We start from the raw sequence: 26,680 nt of genomic DNA on the forward strand, positions 1-26,680 counted from the left end.
GATTATGACAATAGCTACGAAAGCCACCTCACGTGATATTAAAAAGTAACATCATAAAGTTTAAATGAGACTTGAAAAAATTGCAAATTGGTGGTGGCAAGTTCATTTCGCTCTTAAAAATTAACCATGGCATGTGTTGATATGAGTCAAAAAACAAAATGCTCAGGAGACATGGTTCTGAAAAATTCTATATTCTATATATTCTGAAAAAATAATATTTTGTTAAGTTACTCACGAAATTATTGCACAGGGTGTTTAAAAGTTAGAGGAAAAACAACCCTTCAATTATCTTATATCGAATTAAAGTCGATAGATTTATATACAATTTTTTAAAAATTTCAAATATTCAAAATAGGGCAAAGAGTAAAAAAATATAAAACTTTAAACTTGACAAAAAAAATTCCTTTACGTTTTTTTTCATCTGATATATATATAGTATAATCTATCTTACTTACGTATAAGGTATGGAATATTGTGTTTTACTTATTTATTGGATGAAATATGTTTAGTTGTACCAGGCACATTTGAAATATTAATTTTCGGACAATGATAAGAACATAAATATTAAGGTCTGTAACAAACTAACAAACCGTTAAAAACTTAAGATATTTTACTAGACACTATTCACCCTGTATATATGTAGTGTAATCTACAAAGGGGAGATTCGTGCATTAAAATATAAAAAGAATACTACGGAAACTCGACTTGAAACTACCTTTTCGATCAAATCGATACAAGGTTGTAAGTCCAAACCAAAATCAATAAAATTCCAAGGAACACCTTCGATTTTGTATTGTTCTTGTTCCAAAATGAACGTGTAGTGATTGTAATATTGTTGGAGTTTTTCGTTCGAATAGTTTATGCACAGTTGATTAAAGCCGTTGTACTGTAAAAGTTAAAAGTTAGTTATCAGTTAGAATGAAACACCAATATTTCAACCCTAACACTGGTAGGGATGGGTTAAATCCACTTGGTTAAACGTTAGTTACAAAACAAAAAGCATAATCAGTTCTTGGGAGTAAAGGAGTCTCATAGTATAGAAAATTATGTCAGTTAAAAATTGTTAAAGTTTTAAAAGTTACATTGTTAATATTTATTTCCTTTATAAATAAATATCATTGCCATTATTCGATTTGGTTAATGACTGATTTTATTTTGTAGTAGATTTGCCTATAAGTTATTCTAGTCAGAGTGTATTATTATGGCACCTCTTTATTTTTTATAGCAGTTAAAATATTAAATTTTAATCTAATTAAAATGAAAATCTAAATATTTAATCACTCGTTAAAGAACGTAAAATGAAACGTTTCTAAAAAAATATTTCAAAAATGTTAAATTGTTAATTTTATGAAAAGAAAATTAATTTTAATGGATTAAAGTTAATTATAATTTCGATTTATGGTTTAAAATCGTTAACTGTTGTTTATTGTATTATTATGAAAGGTTGTAAGTTGATAAATTATCGATAGTCGAAGAAGCACTCGCTGTTATTATTTTTTGAGTGCAATCTACCTTTTCGATAAGTTCGATACAGGCAGCTAAGTCCATACCGAAATCGATAAAGGCCCATTCGATACCTTCGCGTTGGTATTCTTCTTGTTCAAGTACGAACATGTGGTGGTTAAAGAACTGTTGCAGTTTTTCATTGGTGAAGTTGATACAGAGCTGTTCAAAGCTGTTGAACTACACATAAACAGACAAACAAACAAATAACTACATGTGCTTCCAGCTATTCAACGACCTGTACATACGGTGGAATGCGCTAGAAACACTTGACATAAACAATCTAAACACAAAAATAGGCGTCGTTATATACTGAAAATAACGCTGAATCGGTTACACTGGATTAGCCACTTATGACATTGAGTTGCTGCAGGTCCCCAATAAAAGGCTGTCTCAATTACCTTTTCAATCAACTCAATACAGGCGGCCAAATCCATACCGAAATCGATAAAGGTCCACTCAATACCCTCAGTTTTGTATTCTTCCTGTTCGAGTACGAACATGTGATGGTTGAAGAACTGTTGCAGTTTTTCGTTGGTGAAGTTGATACATAGCTGTTCAAAGCTGTTGAACTGGGAGTAAAAACTACGTGAACACAAACACAATCTGATTCACTTCCCTGTTACATGGGTGGAATCTTAAAACACTAATAACTTTTTAAACTCATGGTTTAAAATTTTGATCGAGGTACTCTGCAAGACCAATATAATATAAACTATATACAGTGAAGCTTAGTCCCATCATCACTTCCTACTCAAATACAGACACCAAACGTGGGAATCTAACCGCGGGATACTTTTACCTTTTCAATCAATTCAATACAGGCAGCTAAATCCATACCAAAATCGATAAAGACCCAATCGATACCCTCAGTTTTGTATTCTTCTTGTTCTAATACGAACATGTGATGGTTGAAAAATTGTTGAAGTTTTTCGTTGGTGAAGTTGATACACAGTTGCTCAAAACCGTTGAACTATACACAAAACATATTTAACATACATATCTAATTGAAGCCCTTTTACAGAGCCCTGTAAGGAGATTGCATACATACAGACACATACACACGAACATGGATGTATGGAACAACTGTTTCCTCGAGGAGTAATCCTAGTATCTCGATAGCAAAGCCTATGCCAAAGTAAACAAACACTCAGTTCATGTCGTGTGGTAGTTGACATTTGCTGCCTCTTTTTGTTTGCATCATTAATGCTAAGCGGTTTTTGTACTATCAGAATAAGATTGGATGTTAAGTGGAAAGAGGATAGCATGCAAAAAAGCTTACCTATTTTCTTACGTTTTAAGCGTGTAATAGAGTGCAATTGTTATTAAGCATATCTAACCTTTTCGATTAGTTCAATACAAGCGGCCAAGTCCATACCAAAATCAATAAATTGCCAAACTATACCCTCTCTAGCGTATTCTTCTTGCTCGAGGACGAACATGTGATGGTTGAAGAATTGTTGAAGCTTTTCATTAGTAAAGTTAATGCAAAGCTGCTCAAAGCCATTATACTGTTTTTTGCAAATAAAAAAAATCTATTAATAAAAAATAATAAAATATAAAGCAACAAGCTATAGCTATACCAACCACCTTCAGTTTTATCTATTCATCATTCATACTATTCGCCATTCAAGTACAAAGTATAATTATTTTACTTATAGCTTTAAGTTTATACTTATACTCTTTAATAATTTATTTAAATTTAAATTGATAGAAACATATAATTTTAAAGCTGTAAGTTTTATAGCTGAAAGAGAATTGTAAATAAAATATATAAATGTTTCCACCATGTACAGGATTAAGTAATAAATGTTTGTATAATGTATGTGAAAGTTTTTGAAAGAGGTTTTCAAACTTACGTCGAAGATTTCGAAACCAGCAATATCCAGTACACCAATGAAGTGTTGTCTCTTCTGTTGGGTGTCCAAAGTTTCGTTACATTTTTTGACGAGGAACTTGAAAAGTCTGTCAAACATGGCCTTTGACATGGCACCAACGGAGTAATTGACCTGGTTGACGTTACGACCTTGGGTGACGAATTCGTTACCGACCTTAATCCTGGGCTTGACGAATGCGGTGTACAAACCCTGGGCGTCAATTCCCAACAGTTTGGCTACTTTTTCACCTTCCTATGGCACAAAAATTGTTATAGTTATGATAAAACTTTTTAGTTCGATTTTTCGTTTTTTTTAATATACTCACAGCAGTACCATCACTTTCAGCCTGTTCTTCGCGACCTCTTTGTTTGAATTTTAGGGTACCCATGTGCATGACAGCGGCGGTAATCTTGTAGATGTTATCCTTTTCTTCTTGAGTGAAACCAAGGATGTCGAAGGCTTCCTACCGTTTTTTAAGAAAATCATTAGTTTGTGGCACACACGAAATAAAAAGCACCTTCAAATATACCTGATTTTAAGAGTGCTTTTTTAGAAATTTAAACACGTATTCACATCACTAACCAAGTGAGTTATTCATGACAACAAGCTACAGAAAATTAAGCGTTAAACAGTTACTTAATGGGGTTCGGATACTAAAAATATTTTTTTAAGACACGATACTTGGTCTATGCAATACACATTTTTGGTTGACAAATACACTATTTTGAAAGGAAGTTTTTTTAAACGTTTTTTACGAGAGAAAGTGATAAAACGATACATCACAATAAGAGACTGTTACATAGACATTAACATGACTTACGTCCGTTGCCAACAATTCTTCATCGTCATTTACGTTAGGAATTGTAATTTTACCCTGAGACACGTAGTTATACTCATAAATATCGTCAACCAAGAGGCACATGCCTGTCAAAAAAAAAATGTGTAGTATAGATATGGTACACGCATATCTAAGAGAAAAAATATCATATCCTGAACCCGTTCAGAACCATGGCAAATATTTCAGAGCCAAAAATGCCTAGAGCAGTATAAAAAAAATAGATAAAAACAGTGTAGATTATAGATTGTAAGAAATTATTTATCTTACACACTCACCGGCACGAAAAACTTAAAATTTTCATGTATTTTAAAGTTTTATATATTGTGTTCTAGTGGACCGATTTTGATGATTTTTTAAGCAATTTGTAGCTATATCATTTAACTTTTTAGTATATCTTTCTAAATTAAAAATGAAAGTTACCATCTGTCAATTACACGAGGAAAAACAAAATGTTGATATTTTGGTGACTGTTTGAAACACCCTGTGGAGTACGTTAACAAAGCATGGAATTTAAAAATCATCTTATCATCTAAGTCAGGGTTTCTTAAAGTGTGGTCCACGGACCCCTTAGGGGTCCATAGCATATGTATCAGGGGTCCGCGGTCCGCATTACGCCATTTAACTGTAAACATATTTATTAAGAAAAGAAATAGTGTAGGGCGGCGAATTCACTAGGTATTTAATCACTTAGCACTAAGCGATGCGCCTAAAAAAAACGGGCCACAGATTATACGATTTATCGTACTACAAGTTGTACAACATCAAATCGTTTCGACCGTTGGATCAATGGTTGGATAGTTAGTGGCTTTGTAGTACTACTTGTAGTACGACAAAGTCGTATCGTACGGAAGTATGGCATGCAGAAAATCTGTAGTACAACGCAGTAGTATATACGATAGATTTGATGGTTTGTGTGCAAACCCTATGTGTTTTCATTGCACATGGTTAAACAATCTCTTAAAAATGGATACTAACGAGAAGTTTTGGGCGGAATTTATAGAAATTTATCATAATCAACCTTGTTTATGGGATGTGAAAAGTATAAGGAATACCTAAATAAACAAAAAAGAAATACCAGTTATGATATCCTACTGGAAAAATTAAAAGAAATAAAAGCAGATGCTACAATAGAATTCAAAATGAATGGAAAATAAAACTACTACTTGTTGGTGATTACCATCAAATGATAGTTTTAGTTAGTGAATAAACGCGGATCCGATCTGTCGTTCCAGCGGTTGTATCAGCTTGTCGTACGACATGTAGTACGACGAATCGTATTAATGTGTGGCCCGTTGTAGTTTAAGTTTGTGGACAACAGCGCGTCCGATATGTCGTTCAAACGGTCGAATCAAATTTGTGTTGTACAATCTGCAGTACGATAAATCGTATAATGTGTGGGCCGTTTTGAGGCTGTTATCATGATAAAAATTCATAGACACTAAATATTTTACCATTTGTACAATAACTTACATAACAATACAAATTGTACCTTGTACCACTCAGTTTTTTTGTAAATCTAAAATAAAAGCTACATACACCACAAAAGGTAACCCAGTGAGAGCGTTCTGAAAAAACTCTGTCAGGATTTTGGTTTGAGATCTTCAGTCCGATTTTTTTTATAAAGTAAAGCCAGTAAAGCCCATACCACATCCCGATTCAAACATAGTTTCAAACAAAAATTGTGTATTTTTTAATGAAATGCTAAATAGTTTTAAAAAAAAATAATAGGTTATGTTCAGATGTTTTTGAAATGACAAAAAGGTTTTTCACCGAACAAAATATAGACTGGAAGACTAAACTTGGTAGTATCTGCACCGATGGAGCTCCCGCAATGCTTGGTAATACGTCTGGTTTCGCGCCTTTGGTCAAGAAAGGGATCCCTCATGTCATAATAACTCATTGTATCTTACATCGATAAGCCTTGACTTCACGGACTTTACCTACATTTCTGAAGGAAGTTATGTGTGTCAAAATAATTAACTTCATCAGAGCAAGAGCCTTAAACTTTTACACCGCCTGTTTTTTTAAAAAAAGAAAAGATATATTAAACTTTAAAATACATCAATATTTTATCCCGTTTTTCGTGCCGGTGAGCATATAAAAGATGTTACTTTATTTTAGATTAAGTAATAGATAAAATAAAGTATGTATATTAATTAGCAAAAAGTTTCTGGAAAACTTATGTTAGAATAGTGCTGTATACATCTAGGCATTCTTGTCACCACGAGAAGCTGCAAACAATAAATAAAAATAACTAGGAAAATGCAAGTAAATAATATAGCGGCTGAAATGAATATACCTAAAATAAAGCGAGTGTAGTGTTATTATCAGTGAGATTCGTGCAGGATTAATTGAGATAGACTTACGTCTGTTATAGTCATCTCTTCTCCATCGTCAACAGACGGAATTTTAGTTTTTCCTTGCGACACGAAATGATAATCCATAATGTCGTTAGATAGCAAACATATGTCTACGGGAAAGGTTTTGTTTTAAAAGAGGCAGTAACAAGTATTGAAGTATTGGATACTTGTATATAGTTAGATACATATTTTGATGTCATTTCTTAAACATCAATAGTTCGTTTTTGGAACTTTTTTTGATGAAAAATACTGTTTTACAAACCTTAATTTACATACAAAACATACAAAACAATCATAGGTATTTAAACAAACGGTGTAAATTAAAGTTTGCAAATTGAAGAGGAAAATTATGAAACATTTGTATGGGAATCGAATGTCATATTTCGACTTGCCCAAACATAAATAAAACTTATGGGATACGTTAAAGCTGACAAAAACAAAGATTTTATCAAAATTTGACAAAAGATATTTTATTAATTTGGTTTTTTTTTATTTTTGGTTTAAATATTAGTCCAAGTAATTCCAATAAAATTGGTTATTTTAATTGGAATAGATTGATAAGTAACCAAACAAAAAACGTCTGCATTAATGGCCTTTTTTAATATTAATGACAGATGAGATTGGGTAACTCTAGTTTTTGCTTTTCTAGAAACGAAAATTTAAAACAATTATAACGGCATAGTTGCACTACTTGTTTTACATTTTTTTATAATATGACATATCGAAAAGTCCTTTTTTAAACTTGACAAATTGTATTTGAAACAATTTTCACTTTCACATTTGTTATCAACCTTCCTTATTTTGTCACTTTACAATAATTCCTATCATTTAACAATTTTTCAAATATTTTGATCAATACTTGTATATTAATTTCTATATATCGATGGAAAAATATTTAATAATCTGACATATTTTTTGGACTATCTTCACAAATATTTTGATTTTGTACTTGAAAACCCAAGAGTCTGCTTTATGTTATGCAAATGTTATTATTATTTATATTTGAGTTTTTATACCACCCCCATAACTTTTTTATTTTCTCAGATAAAAAAACGAGATTTGGAATGTTAGTATAGGACATAAATTAAGGTTTTTTGACGTATTTAGTTGTTTTTGGCCACTTCCTGTCTCACCGGAAATGACTACAAATTTTGATTTTTAAACGGCGCTCTCGATATTTTTTTACTTCATTTGATAGAAAATGACACTTTAAAAAGAATGACATATTATATGTCGCTTAATACGAAATCGTATTCTAAATTTCAATCTAGAGTACAATGGCTGTGTTAACATTTCTAATTTTTAATCAAGGAGCCTTGGAAAAATAGATTTGATCGTCTAATGTTTTTTGTGTCTTATCCTGGCCCGTTAAAAGTTGCCCAAATAGTATTTTTAATCATATCTCAATTTTTTCAATGAATCGAGGGTGACTTGGGGTGACGAGAATATTTGGGAAAATTGGTACCACACATTTGATATTTCGAGTCAAATTGTCGTTACATTTATGACCCTGGCACTCTAAATTGAAATTTAAAATACTATTTTTTTAATTGAATATGTCAAAAGTTGACATATGACATGCCATTCTATTCAGAGTCATCATTTTTCTAGAATAAAGTAAACAAATACCTAGGATATCATTTAAAAATCAAAAGTTGTAGTCATTTCCGGTGAAACAGGAACTGGCCGAAAAGAAATGAACGTCAATCAATCCTAATTTATAATGTTAGTTGATGAGGTATGTATCAAATCTCGTTTTTTATCTGAAAAAATAAAAAAGTTATAGGGGTGACCCACATTTGAAACGTACCCGGTATATCAATTCATTATACAGGGTGGTCCGAACTGTATTCCGGAAACTTCGGCAGCACATTCTGCAGATAAAAATAAGTAAAAAAGTTCGTATAAAATGTATGTCCTGAAATGTTTAGTTTCGGAGATACAGGGTGTAGAATTTTCATTTTTATTTCGATTTTTTTCTAAATAATTTCTGAAGCAACGTCAATATTTGGATGAAAATTGGTGCCTAGAAGTTTTGTGACACGATAAATTTGATTTTGATGTCAAAATGACTCTTATTTGTAGGGGGCGCCACCTACATGCGTTTTGACTGTTTTGAAAAGTAATAACTTTTCGTCTGTACCTGTATAAAACTACTAACTAAAAAAATATACATTTCCACGACTTTTTACGTAAAAAATGTCTCTTGGTAAAAATCGCTATGAACAACCGTTCTCAAGATATTTAGAATGGAAATAGTCAATACATGTCATTATTGACAAAAAAATAAGCACACGCTGAGTATTAAAGTCGTGTGTTTAATCCAATTCAACCAAAAATGTGACTTAGTGGATTTTCGCTGTACGCCCACGAGTTATTTGACTGAAATAATACATTTTTATGTTTTTTAAATTAATCATAATTTTTTTTGCGAAAAAATGATGATTAAACAGTTTCTCTTGAACTTTTGGCACATAAAGATTTGAAATTTATGATTTCAGTCTAATAACTATTTAGTCAGCATGTTAACGTAGTCAACAGAGTCAACATGATAATTTCGATTCCAAATATCTCGAGAACCATTACTCATAGCGATTTTTACCAAGAGACCTTTTTTATGTAAAAAAAGTTGTGAATGTATATTTTTTTACTAAGTAGTTTTATACAGGTACGGTTTGGTTTGGTTTGGTTTGAAAGTTATTACTTTTCAAACCAGTTAAAAAATATGTAGGTGGCGCCCTCTACAAGTAGGAGTTATATTGACATCAAAATCAAATTTCTCATGTCAAAAAACTCCCAGACACCAATTTTCATCCAAATATTGACGTTACTTCAGAAATTATTTGGAGAAAATCGAAATAAAAATGAAACTTCTACACCCTGTATCTCCGAACCTAATCATTTTAGGACATACATTTATAAGAACTTTTTTACTTATTTTTATCTGCAGAATATGCTGCCGAAGTTTCCGGAATACGGTTTGGACCACCCTGTATATCATCGAAATTTAATAAATCTACTGTTTTTTGTACAAACTATTATAAATAAAAAACTTTTACATAAAAAAGTACGTACTTGGGACAAACAAGTAATTATTAAGTAAAAGTGAATAATATATTAAGTAGTAGTACTAAAATATTCAAGAAATAGACAAAATATAAGAAATATAGTTCAGTTACAAAATGTTAAAGACAGAAAAAAAATGTGAATCTAAACAGCTTTTTCAAAAAACATTGGTCAACATATTAATTACAAAGGTCAATTTTTGACACTTTTAATAAGAAATTTAAAATATGACAAGTACACCCAGTGACACAAATTAATTTTTCGCTTTTATACAAGCAAAAACTAAAAGCATTACCTTAATTTAATCCATCTTAAACAATAAAAAAAAACATTTCGTGCACACATTTTCGGGGACGGAAGTTAAGTACTAAAAACTGTACTAAAAAAGAAATTTATTAAATAACTATTAATTAGTTTGGATAAAATCTACTTTTTGTCAGCTAAACAATGATTACTAAGTAGTACACTGAAGTATTGACGTGTAAACTCAGTCCGGCTGATAGAATGGGATCAAAACAAACACATATACAATCAAAAACTGATGCGCGATGACCGATCAGCCGATTCGCTTACATCAGTCAATCTCAACTCTTCGCCGTCATCGACATTTGGAATTGTGGTTTTTCCTTGAGCCACAAAGTTGTACTCTGAGATGTTATTAGACAACAGACAAAGATCTAGAAAAAAAGGAACACGTACAGGATTCGTTTGTATAGAACGAATTTCCCGTGGGCTTAAAACTATATCACTACAAAAGGGGGTCACACCGTTATTCAATACATATTCATTCAGTATCTCCAGCTCTTAGAGATTTATGAATTCGGGGGAATCACAGATAAGACTCAATCGCAGGCTTGTAGGGGAAAGGGGTCAAAATCACATTAAATAAATAAAAAATGGGCGAGCTTGATCTTTCGGCCGCTTACATCTGTCAATCTACATTCTTCACCATCGTCCACATTGGGAATGGTGGTTTTGCCCTGAGACACATAGTTGTATTCCATGATATCGTTCGACAACAAACACATATCTATAAAAACAAATAGACAAAGGACAACGTTAAAACGTGGACTGGGGTCTCTGGTTGCAGTGTATATTCAGTTGATTCTGTGCTGAACTATATATAAGAAAGAATAACAATGGACAGACAAAAAATCGCATGTATGTGCATCAACGTCACTTGTATATGGTGGGTCATAATATATTTAGCTGCTTTCGACTTGACAATTGCCTTTAATATTTTTGTTTTATATAGTGTGTTCTAGTGGACCAATTTTGATGATTTTTTAAGCAATTTGTAGCTAAATTATTTGACTTTTTAATATCTCTTTCTAGATTAAAAATGAATGTTGCCATCCTTCAATTATACGAGGAAAAAAAAAGAAAGAAGAAATTTAAAAATAATATTATCATCTAGATGTATCTTTGGTTCATCTCAATAGCTTCATTTTTTTGAAAAAAAAATCACTTTTGAAGACAGTTCTCATCGTCTTTCTCTCTTATTTTTACATTAAAACCATATCTTTGCCTTTGCTTCTAGTCAACAACTAGAATTATAAAATAGTGTGCATGATTTATGTAATGCCTGTCTTTGAAAACTCATAGTTTTATTGTCTGTTGGGCAATTACTCTAGCAGAGATGGTTTTAAGTCAAAAACTTGATCTCTATCATGATCAATTAACGCAGCAATAGAACTTAAAATCATCTCTACTGGAGCAAACGCCAATAAACAATAATAATTTAACTTTTCAATGACAGTAGTATTACAAAAACAATAAACACTATTTTATAAGTGTGTTCACGAGGACTCAAAAGGAAAGACATGCTTTAACTGCAAATATTGCTGTAAATTGTTACTGTCTTATTCAAAAGCGAATATCTCCAATAAAAAAATAAACTATCGGAAAGAAATGTACCTAGATGATAAAACACTTTTTAAATTCAATGGTTTGTTAATATATTCCACAGGGCGTTTAAAGCTTTCACCAAAATATTAACACATTTTGTTTTCGTATAATTGACAAATGGAAACTTTCATTTTTAATTTAGGAAGAAAGATTGTTTGCCTAAAAACTCAAATAATTGAGCTACAAATTGCCTAAAAATCATCAAAATCGGTCCAGTTTGGAAAAAATGGAATAAGCTCCAAACCATTATTCAAGTCGAAAGCATCTATTGTTTTAAATTCTGAATTCTATCAGATTGTGGGGGATCAGAAAAAATCAAAAATGTAAATAGAACGGGACAATCCTTGTCCCCTTACATCTGTAAGAGTGAGCTCCTCCGCATCATCGACGTTGGGGATTGTGAGTTTTCCTTGGGCCACATAATAGTAGTCCTTGATGTCGTTTGATAAACAACACAGGTCTAAAGTAAATTTGCGTAATTTATTTTATGTGTAAAACTGTATTTTTTCTTCGAATATTTGTGGGGGTTTGGAATAAAATGAGTTACTTACCCTTAATTCCTTTAACGGCACCAGACATGATCTGGTAGAAAATGTGGTAGGATCTTTCAAGAGATTGTTGGGAGATGACACGGGCCTTCTCCAGCAGATCTGTTAGAAAAAGAATATTTTAGAAACAAAGGACAGGTTTTGAGATGTTTAAAACCTCAGATTAAATATACTAAAAGATACAGCACGCTATCGCAATAGCATTCAAAATTTTGTGTGCTTTTGTTTATGAAAACACGTCTACCAATACAATAGTCTAGCCATAAAGAAACATTTCTTATGTTTAATTTTCGGGCATTTTAAACCAGGTATGTTTAAAGTGATCAGATTTTAAATTAGCTAATGAACATTTTTCAAGAAGGAAGAACAACATTTTTCAAGAATTATCATCAGCATTATGTAATTTTTCTATAAAAAGTTTGAATTTTGAATGACCTTCAGCAGACATTTATTTGGGCTAAACTTAAAAAAATATGGCAATTTTTTTAATTAAAACAAATTTAAGAATATATTATCTCTTACTGTTTTAACAAAATATTCGCCAACAATTTTTTAACAAATAATACGTTTGTCAAACATTTTTAGTAGAGATAATTGGAGGGTTCAGAAGTCAATCAGTGAAAGTCAATCACAAATTGCATTGAAATAATGAGGTTTAAAAAACAGAATTAAAAAAAAATGTCGTTCTTCCTTTAATCTTAGGGAAGATGCTGACGAGAAAAAGTCATACAAATTGACTTTTATTTTTTTAAACCCTGTTTTAAATCTGATCTCAATAAAATTGGTGATTAACTTACACTGATTGACTTCTCAACTCCAATTGTGTCTTTACTGAACCTGTCTAAAATTTATTAATCAATGAAATGATGTCCTTTCTGTATAAGCATTAGTCCCCGAAGACAAATAAAGAAAAATGCTAACACCTCCACCCATTTTATATCTAATTTTGTATCATAAAACAAGAATCACCTAAAATTTATAACGGGATGCCAATATTTATAACGATAGCTAACTATTCACAAAAGTGTACCGTTACAAAAAAATTGCGGTTTAAATTTTGGCGCCCAACGTGGGGTTTGCTTCCACTCATACATTTGAATTGATTAAATTCAACCGACCAATATTTGGACGGACAATGTTGAATGACGGAGAAATCTTGGGTAGACAGTCTGAATAACGTACTCTCTGTCATAATGACTTTAGGTATGCTGTATCTTTTCTATATTTAATCTAAGATTAATACTTACAAGTTTCGATATCAGCACCAGCCAATTTACCAGTGGGACCGAAGTGAATACGGATGAATTTACCCTAGACAAGGACAAATATTGTTATATTTCCATAATATACTTCTTAGAATTTCCTAAAGGTGGACATATACTTACGAAACGGGAAGAGTTGTCGTTACGCACAGTCTTGGCGTTACCGAAGGCTTCAAGTACAGGGTTAGTTTGTACGACCTGATCTTCCAGGGTACCTTTCTTCTGTTGTTCTTCAGTTGGTTTCTTGGTGGAAGCACCGACGGTGGCGAAGTACGCAATTACCTTTTTCGTGTTTTCAGTTTTTCCGGCACCAGATTCACCACTAAGTACCAAATACGTTTGTTAGCATATCAGTTTTAAGAAAAATGCTTAGAGTTAATTTTATTGTCATCAGATTTGCTGACCAGTTCACCAGTAAATCTTTCTGATCACATTCTAGATTCAGCGGCACGAAAAACGGGGCACTTTAAATATTGATGCATTTTAAAGTTTAATATATTTTGTTCTAGTGAGCCGATTTTGATGATTTTTTAGGAAATTTGTTGCTAAATAGTTTGACTTTTTAGTATCTCCTTCTAAATTAAAAATGAAACTTTCTATCTGTCAATTATACGAGGGAAAACAAAATGTTGATATTTTGGTGAAAGTTTCAAACAGCCTGTGGAATGTAAGGAATTTAAAAATCGTTTTGTCATCTAGGTACGTCTTTTTCCGTTTTTTTTTGTTATTCATCTCAATAGCTTTATTTTTATTGGCGGTATTCGCTTTTGAATAAGACAGTAACGATTTACAGCAATTTTAGCATTGATTTTGGGTCCTCAACAACATACTTATAGTGTATATTGTTTTTGTAATGTCACTATCATTGAAAAGTCATATTATTATTGTTTATTGACGTATACTCTATAGTCTAAGAGCTAGCAACGTTTTCGAGAAAGTATTTTAAGACGTCTGGCTCTTTGATATATCTTTTACTATGCTCTCTGGAACAGCATGCGGCCCGTCTGGCTGCCGGTACCCGTTGCGTTTACTACTGCGCATCGGAAGAAGATCCTATATTTTTTATTAATTCAGTCCTATAAATTCTAGTATTGGATATAAATCAAACATGTCTTTTTTTATTTTATTTTCGTTTATATTCTGATAGTAAAGTATTAAATAATTCTGGTAATTAAAAAAAAAAGAAATATTTAATACTTTACTATCAGAATATAAACGAAAATAAAAATAAAAAAGTCTTTGACCTGACCCGGATTTGAATTCTGAATCTTCGGTTCGTGGTCGGAAACTCTACGCACTGCGCTATGGAGACATGTTCGATTTATATTCAATTCTAGAATTTAAAGGACTAATAAAAATATATATGATAGATAGGATCTTCTTTCAATGCGCAGTAGGGAACGCAACGTTTACCGGCAACCAGACGGGCCGTATGCTGTTCTAGAGAGCATAGTAAAAGATGTATCAAAGACTCAGACGTCTTAAAATACTTGTTTTTCCGACGTTGCTAGCTCTCGTACTTCTAGTAGAGATGGTTCTAAGTTCTAAAGTATCGGCTATTGCTGCTTTAATTGATCATGGTAAAGATCAACTTTTGGACTTAAAACCATATCTGCTAGAGTAACTGCCCAACAGACAATAATAATATGATTTTTCAAAGACAGTGACATTGCATAAATCATAAACACTATTTCGTAGGTCTGCTGACTAGCACCAAACGCAAAGGCATGGGTTTAATATAAAAAATATGAAAAAATGTTAGTTTTGTCTTCAAAAGCGAATATCTTCAAAAGAAATACAGTTATTGAGATGAATCAAAAAACAAACTATCGATAAAATATACACCTAGACGATAAAATAATTGTTACATTTTTTGCTTTGTTTACGTACTCCACAGGGTGTTGCAAATTTTCACAAAAATATTAACATTTTGTATGTATTGAGATTTGAAAAAAAATTCCCTCCTATAATTGACAGCAGAGGCGGATACAGGAATTCATTTTAGAGGGGTCCCAAATAAAAAGTAATTTTGAATATGTTTTTTAGGGCGCCATTTTTAACCCAAAAGCTTGAGATTCTAAGGGGGGATTTAGCCCCATGGACCCCCCTCTGTATCCGCCACCGATTGACAGTTGGGAACTTTCATTTTTAATTTAGAAAAAGATACTAAAAAATCAAATAATTTAGCTACAAATTTCTTAAAAAGTCATAAAAATCGGTCCACTAAAACACAACATATAAAACTTTAAAATACATCAAAATTTCAAGGTGCCCGTTGTCCGTACATCTTTTTAAAATGCGTAGACAAAAATTTGGAAAATATTGAATTTAGTCAACGAATCCAATATTGAAAAAATAATTAGTTTTAATGATATTGATTGCAGCAGACATTCATTTTAATTTAATAATTGTTTTTAGATACTTACGTGATCAACATAGATTGATTTTCATGGTCTGTAAAGATAAAAATAAAAGGATTAATTTTCAAAAAAAAATTAAATTTTCGCTTTAAAGTACTTACTGGTCAACATGTTTACGTAGGCACCGTCAGAAATGGCGAAAATGTGGGGTGGTACTTCATTACGCCTCTTACCACGGTACAATTTGGCACAACGGTTTGTGTATACGGGGAAACGTTTGTAGGGATTGATGGCAACGCAGAAAAGACCGGAATAAGTCTGAAAATATCATGGTTATTTGTCTGTTAGTATATCAAATCAAGACAGAATAATCCAGAGAACATTATCTCTCCAATATCCATTGAATAAAATAATTAAGAAAGGAGTCAAGACAGAAGCGACGCCATTGAAAATATTTTGAAAGCTCGTGCTTTATATGAACCTTTCTTAGTCTTGCTATTCAATGCAAATATTAAATTTTAAGATACTTTTTGCTAACTTTAAATGGTTCTAGATAGCAAAAAATATCTTTGTGTACCCTGTACGTTAATAGTATGGGTGTAACATGAAAAAAATCAAATAAAAACAAGTTCCAAAAATGTCAAGTTATATAGTGGAACTTGTTTATTATTTATAATTATTTAAATAAACTATACAGTACGAATTGCAGGACATAAAAATTATATAAAAATTTGCTGTACTGCCTTTGTTTTGTATATTTTATTTTAATAATTCGTAAATAAAAAGTAGATGGTTTAACATAAAATACAAGTTCTCAGGTAGTACTGTTGCAATACCCATTAATAATATGGGTGCAACAAAAAAAAACACATAAAAAACAAGTACCATGGGTGTAGCTGGTGGTACTTGTACAAAAAAAAATATTTACATATATATTTAAATAATCATACACAATATTAGTTTTTGCACTGAAAATTGATGAAGGTTGTCATTCTAATTCGTATTTTGTGTATGTTATTTAAATAATTGGTAAATACATATAAAATATAAAAAACGACATTAAATAGTATAAATGCCTAAGCCAGTTTAAAACTGATTTGAAGGCTTTAAATATCCAGGATTAATTACAGGAATAGACAAATAATAGGGCCATTTGACTATGGTATTCCATTTTGAAGTATTGGAAAACGAATATTTGTTAGTATACAAGAGGATATACAGAATTGCTCAATATATAAATCATTATGTTATACCTAGAATAAAATTGCTAACAATGAATACCGAAAATATTGGATTATTATCCATGGTAGAGGGTATTTATAATAATATTTGAATGAAAAGGATCTCAGATATGTATCAACATTAGTATTGTACTAATCATTCTTCTTTTTTAAATGAATTTATATATTATTAATTTTGTTTTTTGGTGATAAGCTTTTTTAGTAATACCAAAAAGGTTTTGGAGATTGTAAAGCTATGTGGTCCTTGCACTTAGATTGTTTTATTGTCTAAGAAAATATATAGATACAGGTTATATATTTTTAATTTAATTTTTATATAATAAAATATAAACCTCACTGAGTGCCAATATTTATAACGACAGCCTACTATTCATAAAAATATCCGGTTGCAAAAAAATCACGTTAAAAATTTTGGCGCCCAACGTGGGGTTTGTTTCCACTCGTTAATTTTTTTAAGGTAAGATAATTTTGAATTGATTAAGTTCACCGACAAGTATTTGGACGGACAATCTTGAATGACAAACAAATCTTAGGCTTGGCAAATTTTGGAATTTATGTACTATTGATTTTGTTTTTTGGTGATAAGTTTTTTTAGTAATACCAAAAAGTGTTTGGAAATTGTAAATGTGATTCTTGCACTTCTTGCAAAAAAAATCTGAAGCTACCATTACCATATTTTGTTTTTAAAAGGTATTTGCCTAGATAATGATGGATACATGAGCAATTCTGTACGTAAACCGCAGAATCCCAAACAAGTTCAATGCTCTGTCATTGGTCGGTGTAATGCCGTTGTTACCAAGATGACGTTGCACAGGATCGTGGCACATACTGGCCCACTTCGAACTTACATAGATAAGCTTGGCATAATAACGTTGTTTCAAGTTGTGCAATACGGAAGCATCATTAAGATATGTCAAGTTGGACATATCTTCGGCTTTTTCGTACTTTGGAGGGTTGACTTGAGTCACCTGTTCTTTCTTGAAGTTCTTTTCCTATTTTTCGAATAAAAAGGAAATATTAGTAAGGCGGTAATGGTACTTACGTAGATGAGTTTGGCGTAGTAACGCTGTTTCAAATTGTGTAATACTGCGGCGTCGTTTAGATAGGTCAAGTCGGCCATGTCTTCGACTTTTTCGTATTTGGGAGGGTTCACTTGGTATACTAATTCTTTCTTAAAGGGTTTTTCCTATACTCAAAAACATTAAAACATTTAATGTGACAGTGATGAAAATAATATATCTTCAAATATAAACTATAGTTCTTATTACTTACTTTGACTATGTATTTTTATAAATTAATTTAGATGAAAACAAAATAAAAATTTAATAAGAACCATAATAATGTTTAATAAATTTTCTTCTTACTGAAGTAGTTTTTGTATTTTAGAAAAAAAAGTTCAAATTGTTTCAGAGTTGGGTAATAAATTTTAATAATTTTTATCAAAAACCTAATATATTTTTTCATTTATATTTTTTAAAAATGCAAATGCTAAGAGTCAACTAATCGCAAAAACGAAACACCCAATATTTACTGAGAGAAATAAAATAATAACTATATCATACATATTCTTTAAAGTTTTAGGAAAACTTATATGTGATTTGTTAAAATTCATTTTTAGATTCTATTTTGATTCATTTAGCCATTAAATTTATATATCCATATTTTTATAAATTTCGCTGTTTTAGTTCTATAGATGTAGTATCTAATTTCATAAATTCTAAAAATATTAGTTGCAGTTATTAGTATTATTAAAATACATTATTTTATTTTTTTATTAAATAGATATACTATAACACATTTATATTTTATATTATAGTAAAAGTAAATATTTTTTGAAATAGTAGTAGTAGTCATAGAAATTATAAATAATACATTATATGCTAGTACTACCAGTAAGTACCAGATTTTTAATAAAAGGGAATTGTTTAATAACAAAATAACTTTATGATTATTATGATTTTTTTTTCTGTAATTGTAACTTATATATAGATAGTTGCTTATTATTGTAAATTGTTTATTTTTCTCTGGGTTTATACGGACGAATACCCACAATTTTAAATATAATTTTTTATAATATAATATTATTATAAATATAATTTAATTATAATTAATTTTTTTTTGTCATACTTTTAATAGGCTATAACTTTTTTATTTTTTGAACTAGAAAATTTATTAAAAAAACAAATTATAGGGGTTTTAGTTAAATTTTGTATTGCCAAAACTATTTACACTTTCAAATGACATATTTATTGACGTGAGCTTCTTTTTTTCAACGGGATGATTTACGCATATTGGCATATTTAAGTTATCACTGATATCTGATTATCAGTTATAACTGTTAATTAGATATCATAAGCCATTAAAAAATACATGTGTGAAAAAAATGTGCTACCTAACACGCATCTAATGTATAGGGTATTTCGTTTAAAAAAACACATACTGAATACGTACTAAAACTTGACTAAAAACTCTATAATTTGTTTTCTCATGAATGTTCTACTCAGGGCCGGCGGAAGGGCCGGGCGACCCGGGCGACTGCCCGGGGCGCCGAATGTGAGGGGCGCCACGCCAGCAACTAAAATATTTAAAAAAAAATTGTTTGTGGTATTTTACTTCTAACTGAAAAACTATCAACTTTGTGTAAATAACCCTTCCTTTCTATAATTCTTGTTTTTATAAATGTTCTCCAAACAATAAACTGTTTTGGGTCAAGAGCCAGCAAAATTGACAGTTTTAGATTGACCGCTCAAAATTGCACTTTGTCTACTACCCACACCCTTTATTTGTTAATGGCTGATCTGCCCTAAAATTATATGAAACAAATATTCAATTCGCAAGAAGCTAAATAGGATCCCGACATCATTATAAAAAAAAGCTTGTAAGTTTGCCTCATTAATTTATTAACAGTAGTGGGAAAAATATCAATCTTTTGGTGATTTTGATTGTCCTGGATAGAATATGTAGTTTTACATGGTAAATGGTAACAGAATCGTAGAAATTTCTCATTAAAGCAAGACAAATAAATGCATCTCAAATCTCAAACACTGGCTGATCCTCATTTTGAAGACGACAAAATTGTATCTGATCATACCTATACTGATTCTGCACGAAATAATTGATTGTGAAAAAGGAAAGAAGCTTTTTTTTTAAATTCTTATAGAAAAATAATGCAATTGGTTGCAACTAAATAGTAATGTTTTCAAAGATCACTTATACTTATCATTTATATACCGGGTGCGTCTCAAAACTGGCTCACTCTTATAACTTGTTTATTTTTTCAGATGAAAAAACGAGATTTGGTATGTTAGTATACGACATAAATTAAGATTAATTGACGTATATTCAATTGTTTTTGATCACTTCTTCTTTCACCGGAAATTAGTAAAATTTTTAATTTTTAAATGTGAACCTCGGTATATTTCTACTTTATGCGATAGAAAATGACAATCTGAATAGAATGACATATCATATGTCAACTTTTGACATTTTCGCATAATATGGTTTATTTGAAATTGTAACATACGGTTCATAATGACAATTTGACTCGAAATATCAAGTGTTTGGTACAAAATTATTCGTAAAAAATTCTTTTTCCAAATATGCAAATGAGCCACTTGTTCCATTTGAAAAAGTTGGTATATGATTAAAAATACGATTTGGGCATTTTTTAACCCACCAGGACAAGACACGAGAAACATTAGACGATCAAATCTATTTTACCAAAGCTCCTTGTTTAAAAATTAGTGTTTTTAACACAGCCATGGCACTCTAGACTGAAATTTAAAATACGATTTTTTTGAGCAAAAATGTCAAAAGTTGACATATGATATGTCATTCTACTCAGAGTGTCATTTTCTATCGAATAAACCAGAAATATACCTTCCGTCGGTGCCATTTAAAAATCAATAGTTTTTCGTTGAAACAGAAAGTGATCAAAAACAATTGAATACGTCAATCAATCCTAATTTATGTCATATACTATTTTATCGAAAAAATTAAAAGAGTTATAGGGGTGAGTCACTTTCAAGATGCACCCGGTATAGAAAAAACAATAACCGCGGACTAAGATTGAACGAAGAGAAGAATTTTGAAGTACCTTTAAGTGAAATTTTATTGTTAAAGTAGCATAAATACACTTAGTTGTTATGTTAACATGTTAACTTTTGGGGGGCAGGTAGGGTATTCGCCCGGTCTCAATATTTCCCTTCCGCCGGCCCTGGTTCTACTAGTTCAAAATACAAAAGGTGCAAATCTGTCAAATATACCAAAATACAATGCCAACACTTTACTTATAGTTACTTAAGGTATCACATAGGAACTAATATAAGATTTGCTTTTTATGTTCAACACTGAATAATGCCGTATCTTTGGATTTAATGATAGTAAACACATGTATTGTGTAGATAGATGTTTGAATAGTAAATTGCAATGGCAGCTATCGGTATACTAAACGTACCTCTCCACCGGCGAAAACGGTAACGAGGTCACCCTTGGTGCCCCTGATTTCACCAAGTACGAAACCCTCCTTGTCGTCCGGTACCCAGCATGATTTTTTGGCATCGTAGGGCTTGGTCTGGTCTATACGTTTCTGTTCCAAAGAAACGAAGAGGTATGGGGTGGGATCCTCATCCTCCTGGGCCGCTGGTGGTTTAGGCATCTTGACGGACGGTTACGAAGGGGCTATCGAGACACGTATAAACAGCCCTAGAGCCTTCCTGCAATAGATAATGAACAGTTGTAATACATTTAAAGACTAATAGAATTTTCAGCCGTTCACTTGTAACGGTGTAAGATGCATTGCATAGTGCTTGTCAAATAAAGAAAATCACACAGCGGTCTAGATATTTCTGGATCTAGCCACCTTTAAGGGTGGCTGCAACGACCTCCCGTAATCCCGCTGGTTAAACATGACAGCTGGTTTTTATATATAAAAACCAATTGTTTTGTTTTAACAGTAGGATTACGGGAGGTCGTTGCAGCCACCCTAAGTCCAATCTGACAGATATCTTTATGTGACAAATACTACAATTTAGAATGATGGAGTGGGATTTTGTTTAACTTAAAAGAATTGTTTATTCTATCGCCTGTATCAATCACGCGGGTCATTTGTAACTGAAGCCGCAACATACTGATAAATTGTTATGTAGAAAGCGCATCAAATCTCATTACAGGGTATGCCCTGAAAATTGCAGGAATAAAATATTCGCCTTATACAGGGTGTCCCAGAAATAAGTGCAAGTATTTTAAGAGGTAGTAGATCTCGATAAAAGAAACAGATTTTCTCTTTATCGTTTTTCAAATAAGTCCAAAATAACGGAGTTATTTTACTTTGAAAATTTCCAAAAAAATGATTTTTTGCTAAAATTTTGTGGACCACTGGATCTTTTCTAGATTTTCTTTCTTGTAAATTTAATCTAATTCCTATGTTGCCATATTATCAAGAAATTATGTTTTTTAACTAAAAACTAAAAAAAATTCCAAAAAATTTCGAATTTTCAAAATTTTTTTTTCGCGAAAAAACCCTCATAGGCGTGTTTCTGGGGTTGAACTATACTACCAGTTAAAATACCTGCACTTATTTCTGGGACACTCTGTATAACTGTAACACAACCTATTATTTAGCATATCTAATTTTGTCCAAGCTTAACCAGCTTGTTTTTGAGCATCCGCGTAACAGTAACTGCTGTCAAAGCACTAGCCTCGATGGCTTTTTCTAATGAAGCTTTAATGAACTTCACAGAACACGACTTGTTTACATAATAAAAACGAGCGAATATGTTGTATAGGTAGATATACATATTTTTCTGCAAACGATCGTGAGTCGACGTAGGCCAGGTACGAATAGGTTGTGATACGATTATTAAGTGGGTTTATATCACCCAATAGTGTACTATTAAATTTAATGTTGTTAAGGATTGATTGAATGTTCATACATATGTATCTAGTTACCTAGGGGAAATTTAATAATAAATAAATAAATTAAACAACTTGAAATTAAAATTAGACAAGAAAATGTAAAAAGAATTTCAAATGTTGAAGATACATTCATTCATTGATATCAATATAAATACGTTATAATCGAAAAAAGGCGTCCAGTTGGATTGGAACTGATGATCGATGACATTTCCATATAATTTTACATATAAAATAACAGCGATCATTATTTCATAGCAATCGCTGACGCCGTTTTTTTTTTCGATCATACTGTATAATATATTGCAATTAGATACTATATTTAGAACTATTTTTCAATTGGAACTACATTTTTTATAATATAACTTGAATGTATGCATAACTTTTTTCAATAATAATTAAATATAATATATCAACTGGTTTTGTTTTTTACAATTGTTACCATTAAAATAAGAAACCAAAGTATAAGAAGTTGAATTATTCTAGATAAAAAGACGAAATCTGTAATAGATTGTAGTAGATTGGGGTGAAATAATGCAATAGAAGAGATATTTCAAAATATTTGATGATAATATAAAAATAAAAGTTTACAAAGAATGTTAAAGATTTGAGTTTTAAAGTATTATTAAACCTAATAGAAATAGAGAAAATGAAGTAAACTAAAATTTAAATGCAATTATTGATTAGGAATAGTAACTAGTGATATGAATTTGATATTAAAATTCACAATTTGATTTAAGAATTCAGCAGAGATATGTACTTTATAAGAAGTTCTTTTAATAGTTGAGGTCAAGAGAATTACTTAATGTATTCAAAATACATTGATATATTTCAATGATCAAGACAATTGATTTAAAAAATATTAGCTATAAGTTTATGTGTAATAATTTAATATTTAATTAAAGTATCCAACACAATCGGTTATTTAGTGAAGTAGAATTAGTTTAATAATTATTAATTGAATTATAATTTAGTATAATTTTCACGTCAATATTTTTCAAAGACCGAATTGTTTTATCGAAGCTCTAATAAAATTAAAATAATTTTGTACATTGCAGTATATTTACTAAAACAAATTATCTCATTAAAATTCTAAAAGGATAATTGAGAAATTATTGTTTTTATTTCAAAATTAACTATTGGTTTAAATATCCATTACAGTTGTAATTATTAAGTATAATAGAATCATTCAGATAACTTCAGCGAAAAACTTCAATCAAGTTATTGACTTAAAAAATGATCAAGGATTCAATTTCTATTTGGAAATCAATCCACCCACCCGAATTCCGTCAATCGAAATATTCGTCGAACGCGTCATTTGCCAAATATCTTCGCGGTCACCGTAGGTTACTCAATTCCCACCCTAAAATTAGACAATCGCCGCTTCGAGCCGATTCGAAAATAAAATTCGAAATAGCGCCACTGGCCGAACACCGAAATAGAATCCACGCACAATCGTCATCCATGTAAGGCGCGCCCGTCATCTCAAAAATCCAAAATGGCGTTGAGGCATAACGGATCTTGCCTCCATAACGACTCTTTTGACGTATAAAAAATCATAGATTACTTAGATTTTGATTGTTGACATTATTGCTCAAAATAAATGAACTTTAGAGGTATAAAAGAATGATTTTTGCATTATTGCATGCGCAAGATCGATCAAAATCATACAAAGACCTGTATCCGATAGTGGATTTAGCAAGAAAACTAATAAATGCTGAAGATGATAACGATATTGATAATCTTTAATGCATTGTTACATAAGAATTCAGGAACATAATGGATTCTTTTGAATGGAAGAAGCTGATGACTCTTACGTTGTTGAATGCCATATTCTACAAAAGGCTACATAGCCACAGCTTCTAAAGCGCATGCATAAAGCAATAGACAAAAGTTGTCTCATAGATATGTAATGATGAACTGTTCAGACTAATTATAGAAAGATAAACAAAATGTAAGTAATCTATTGGAAAATGTGATCTTATAGATGAAAAAAGTAATAAGATGGTGTTGGAAAATGCAAATGCATATTGGTTGGTATATAGAGCAGCGGTATGTAAGGTTTGCAATACCGTTTAAATGGCCAATCTTTTCAAAGACATTGTTAAGTAAAGTGAAGATGGTCTAAGAAGATGGAGATATGGTAAAAGTATATAAACGTGGAAACCTTCACTAAAGAAGTTCAAGAATGCAGTAACAAAAATGTTGAATAAATTTGGTCTAGAGTGACTAAAAGTTAACAATAATAGTAAGAAAGAAGTAACTTGGAATGGGTGTCCTCCAACGGTCTAAGACATCCAAGAAAAGTTCCTCAGAGCTTACGACCGAGAGAAATCAAAGGTTTTCCTTGAGTTAAGTAAAAACAATCTTCGGATTGTCACGGGGTTTCTAACAGGACACTGCCTCCTCAATGAACACATCAGCAGGCTGAAACTGAGAAACAACGGCGAATGCAGATTCTGTGGGGAAAATGGTGAAACACCAGAACACCTTATCAGTGAGTGCCCCGAGACGACGACTATTCGTGCCATGAACTCGGATACGGCTGATGTCGAGGATGAAGAGCTGGTCTCTGTTGAGCCGTCTCAGATACTGGCTTTTGTTAAAGCTATAAATCGTTATAACTCAAAAAAGGGGAATACACAATAGATCTGTAAGGTTGCGTTGATTAACTCCCCTCCTAAACATTCTATATTCTACAAGACAGAAGTATAAATGGGATAAATTTTCATATAAATTAAAAACAACGCCTTAACACCTCAAATCTCAATAATTATAAATACATTGGTACCATCAGGAAAATACAATAGGTTTTCTTCTTATTGTTGAAGTTCTGTGATCTTGACAACACATAAGTAAAACAGAAGAAGAGAGTTTGGGTTATGTCTAATCACATCAAAATTTTATAGAAAAAGTGTACAATACTGTAATATTCTGTAATAAAGAAAAGGTTGTAATTCATCTTCCTAATAAATTGAGCAATTCAAAAAATCATTTTTGATAATGGAAAGTGCATGCTAAGTATTGTAAATAAAATAGTTATGTCTAATCATTAATCAGTTAATTTCAGTTTTCATATTGCCCAAGAAATTATGATAAACAATTCCAACCTTGTCCTTGTTGAGTTTTGTACACTTCTTCACCTCACTAACGGAATGTAGTACAGGTTCTTAGAACCTACGTCGCAAATTGACGTGTATGAAAAAGGCGTTCGTTTGTTTCTTGCCCGGTTATTCACGGCAGACCTGATTCGGATGTCTGGAAACTATTTTCGGAATCAATTACGCAACACCCAGGCTCCACATCGCGCTACGTACGCCAACGGCGCGTGGTTAATTGAAAAAAAGCGAAAAATGATATTGTTTGTTGTTTTTTTCGAATTAGAGAATAGTTTGATTAAGAAATTGAGATATTACGTCAGTTAGGAGGCTGAAAAATGACACTGTATTACTTCAAAGTGTCATACTAGCTGTATAGAAATAACATTTTGGTTAGTCAAGCTGTATATTGATAGTAATGGAGTAGAAGATGAACATATAAGGGTTACGATGTTAACTAAGGTGTTTGTTCCACTGTACAATCCAACAACTCGTCCCGTTTAGCTCACAGGAGAATCTCGCCGCGCTAGTATGACACTTCCTTTGATCACTGTATTTTCGAATTATTCGCACTTCGGTCGGGTAATACTAATTCACAATCACAGTCCAACAAAAATCGCGTATTGTTACAGGCGTACAGATCTAGATATTTGATGGTGGTGAGATATTTGTATGTGTGTTAGAAAGAGATAGATAAGACACACGG

General features: G+C 31.5%; 1 protein-coding gene across 47 annotated transcripts in view; it reads right to left on the reverse strand.

Moving 5' to 3' along the window:
* Nucleotides 1–21,697, reverse strand: part of LOC115879450 (myosin heavy chain, muscle) — a 44,416-nt gene extending 22,719 nt beyond the window's left edge. For 7 of the 47 annotated variants that reach the window (XM_030896304.1, XM_030896288.1, XM_030896300.1 and 4 more), the window contains exons 1-11: nucleotides 21,420–21,697; nucleotides 17,812–17,955; nucleotides 15,884–16,040; nucleotides 15,789–15,816; nucleotides 13,486–13,684; nucleotides 13,348–13,411; nucleotides 12,104–12,202; nucleotides 10,218–10,321; nucleotides 3,706–3,843; nucleotides 3,363–3,632; nucleotides 1,513–1,683 (exon numbers count right to left, since the gene is read on the reverse strand). In XM_030896304.1, coding sequence (XP_030752164.1) covers nucleotides 1,513–1,683; nucleotides 3,363–3,632; nucleotides 3,706–3,843; nucleotides 10,218–10,321; nucleotides 12,104–12,202; nucleotides 13,348–13,411; nucleotides 13,486–13,684; nucleotides 15,789–15,816; nucleotides 15,884–16,040; nucleotides 17,812–17,955; nucleotides 21,420–21,620 — 1,575 coding nt within the window. In that variant the 5' untranslated portion in view covers nucleotides 21,621–21,697. Of the gene's footprint in view, nucleotides 1–1,512; nucleotides 1,684–1,904; nucleotides 2,076–2,305; nucleotides 2,477–2,843; nucleotides 3,015–3,362; nucleotides 3,633–3,705; nucleotides 3,844–4,200; nucleotides 4,305–6,584; nucleotides 6,689–10,217; nucleotides 10,322–10,570; nucleotides 10,675–12,103; nucleotides 12,203–13,347; nucleotides 13,412–13,485; nucleotides 13,685–15,788; nucleotides 15,817–15,883; nucleotides 16,041–17,811; nucleotides 17,956–18,005; nucleotides 18,150–21,419 lie in introns of all 47 variants that reach the window. The other 40 variants (XM_030896309.1, XM_030896323.1, XM_030896320.1 and 37 more) reach the window with 17 other exon arrangements.
* Nucleotides 21,698–26,680: the final 4,983 nt, after the last annotated feature.

The sequence above is a fragment of the Sitophilus oryzae genome, unplaced genomic scaffold, assembly GCF_002938485.1.
Source record: "Sitophilus oryzae breed Bouriz unplaced genomic scaffold, Soryzae_2.0 scaffold_1576_pilon_pilon, whole genome shotgun sequence".
NCBI lineage: Eukaryota > Metazoa > Arthropoda > Insecta > Coleoptera > Curculionidae > Sitophilus > Sitophilus oryzae.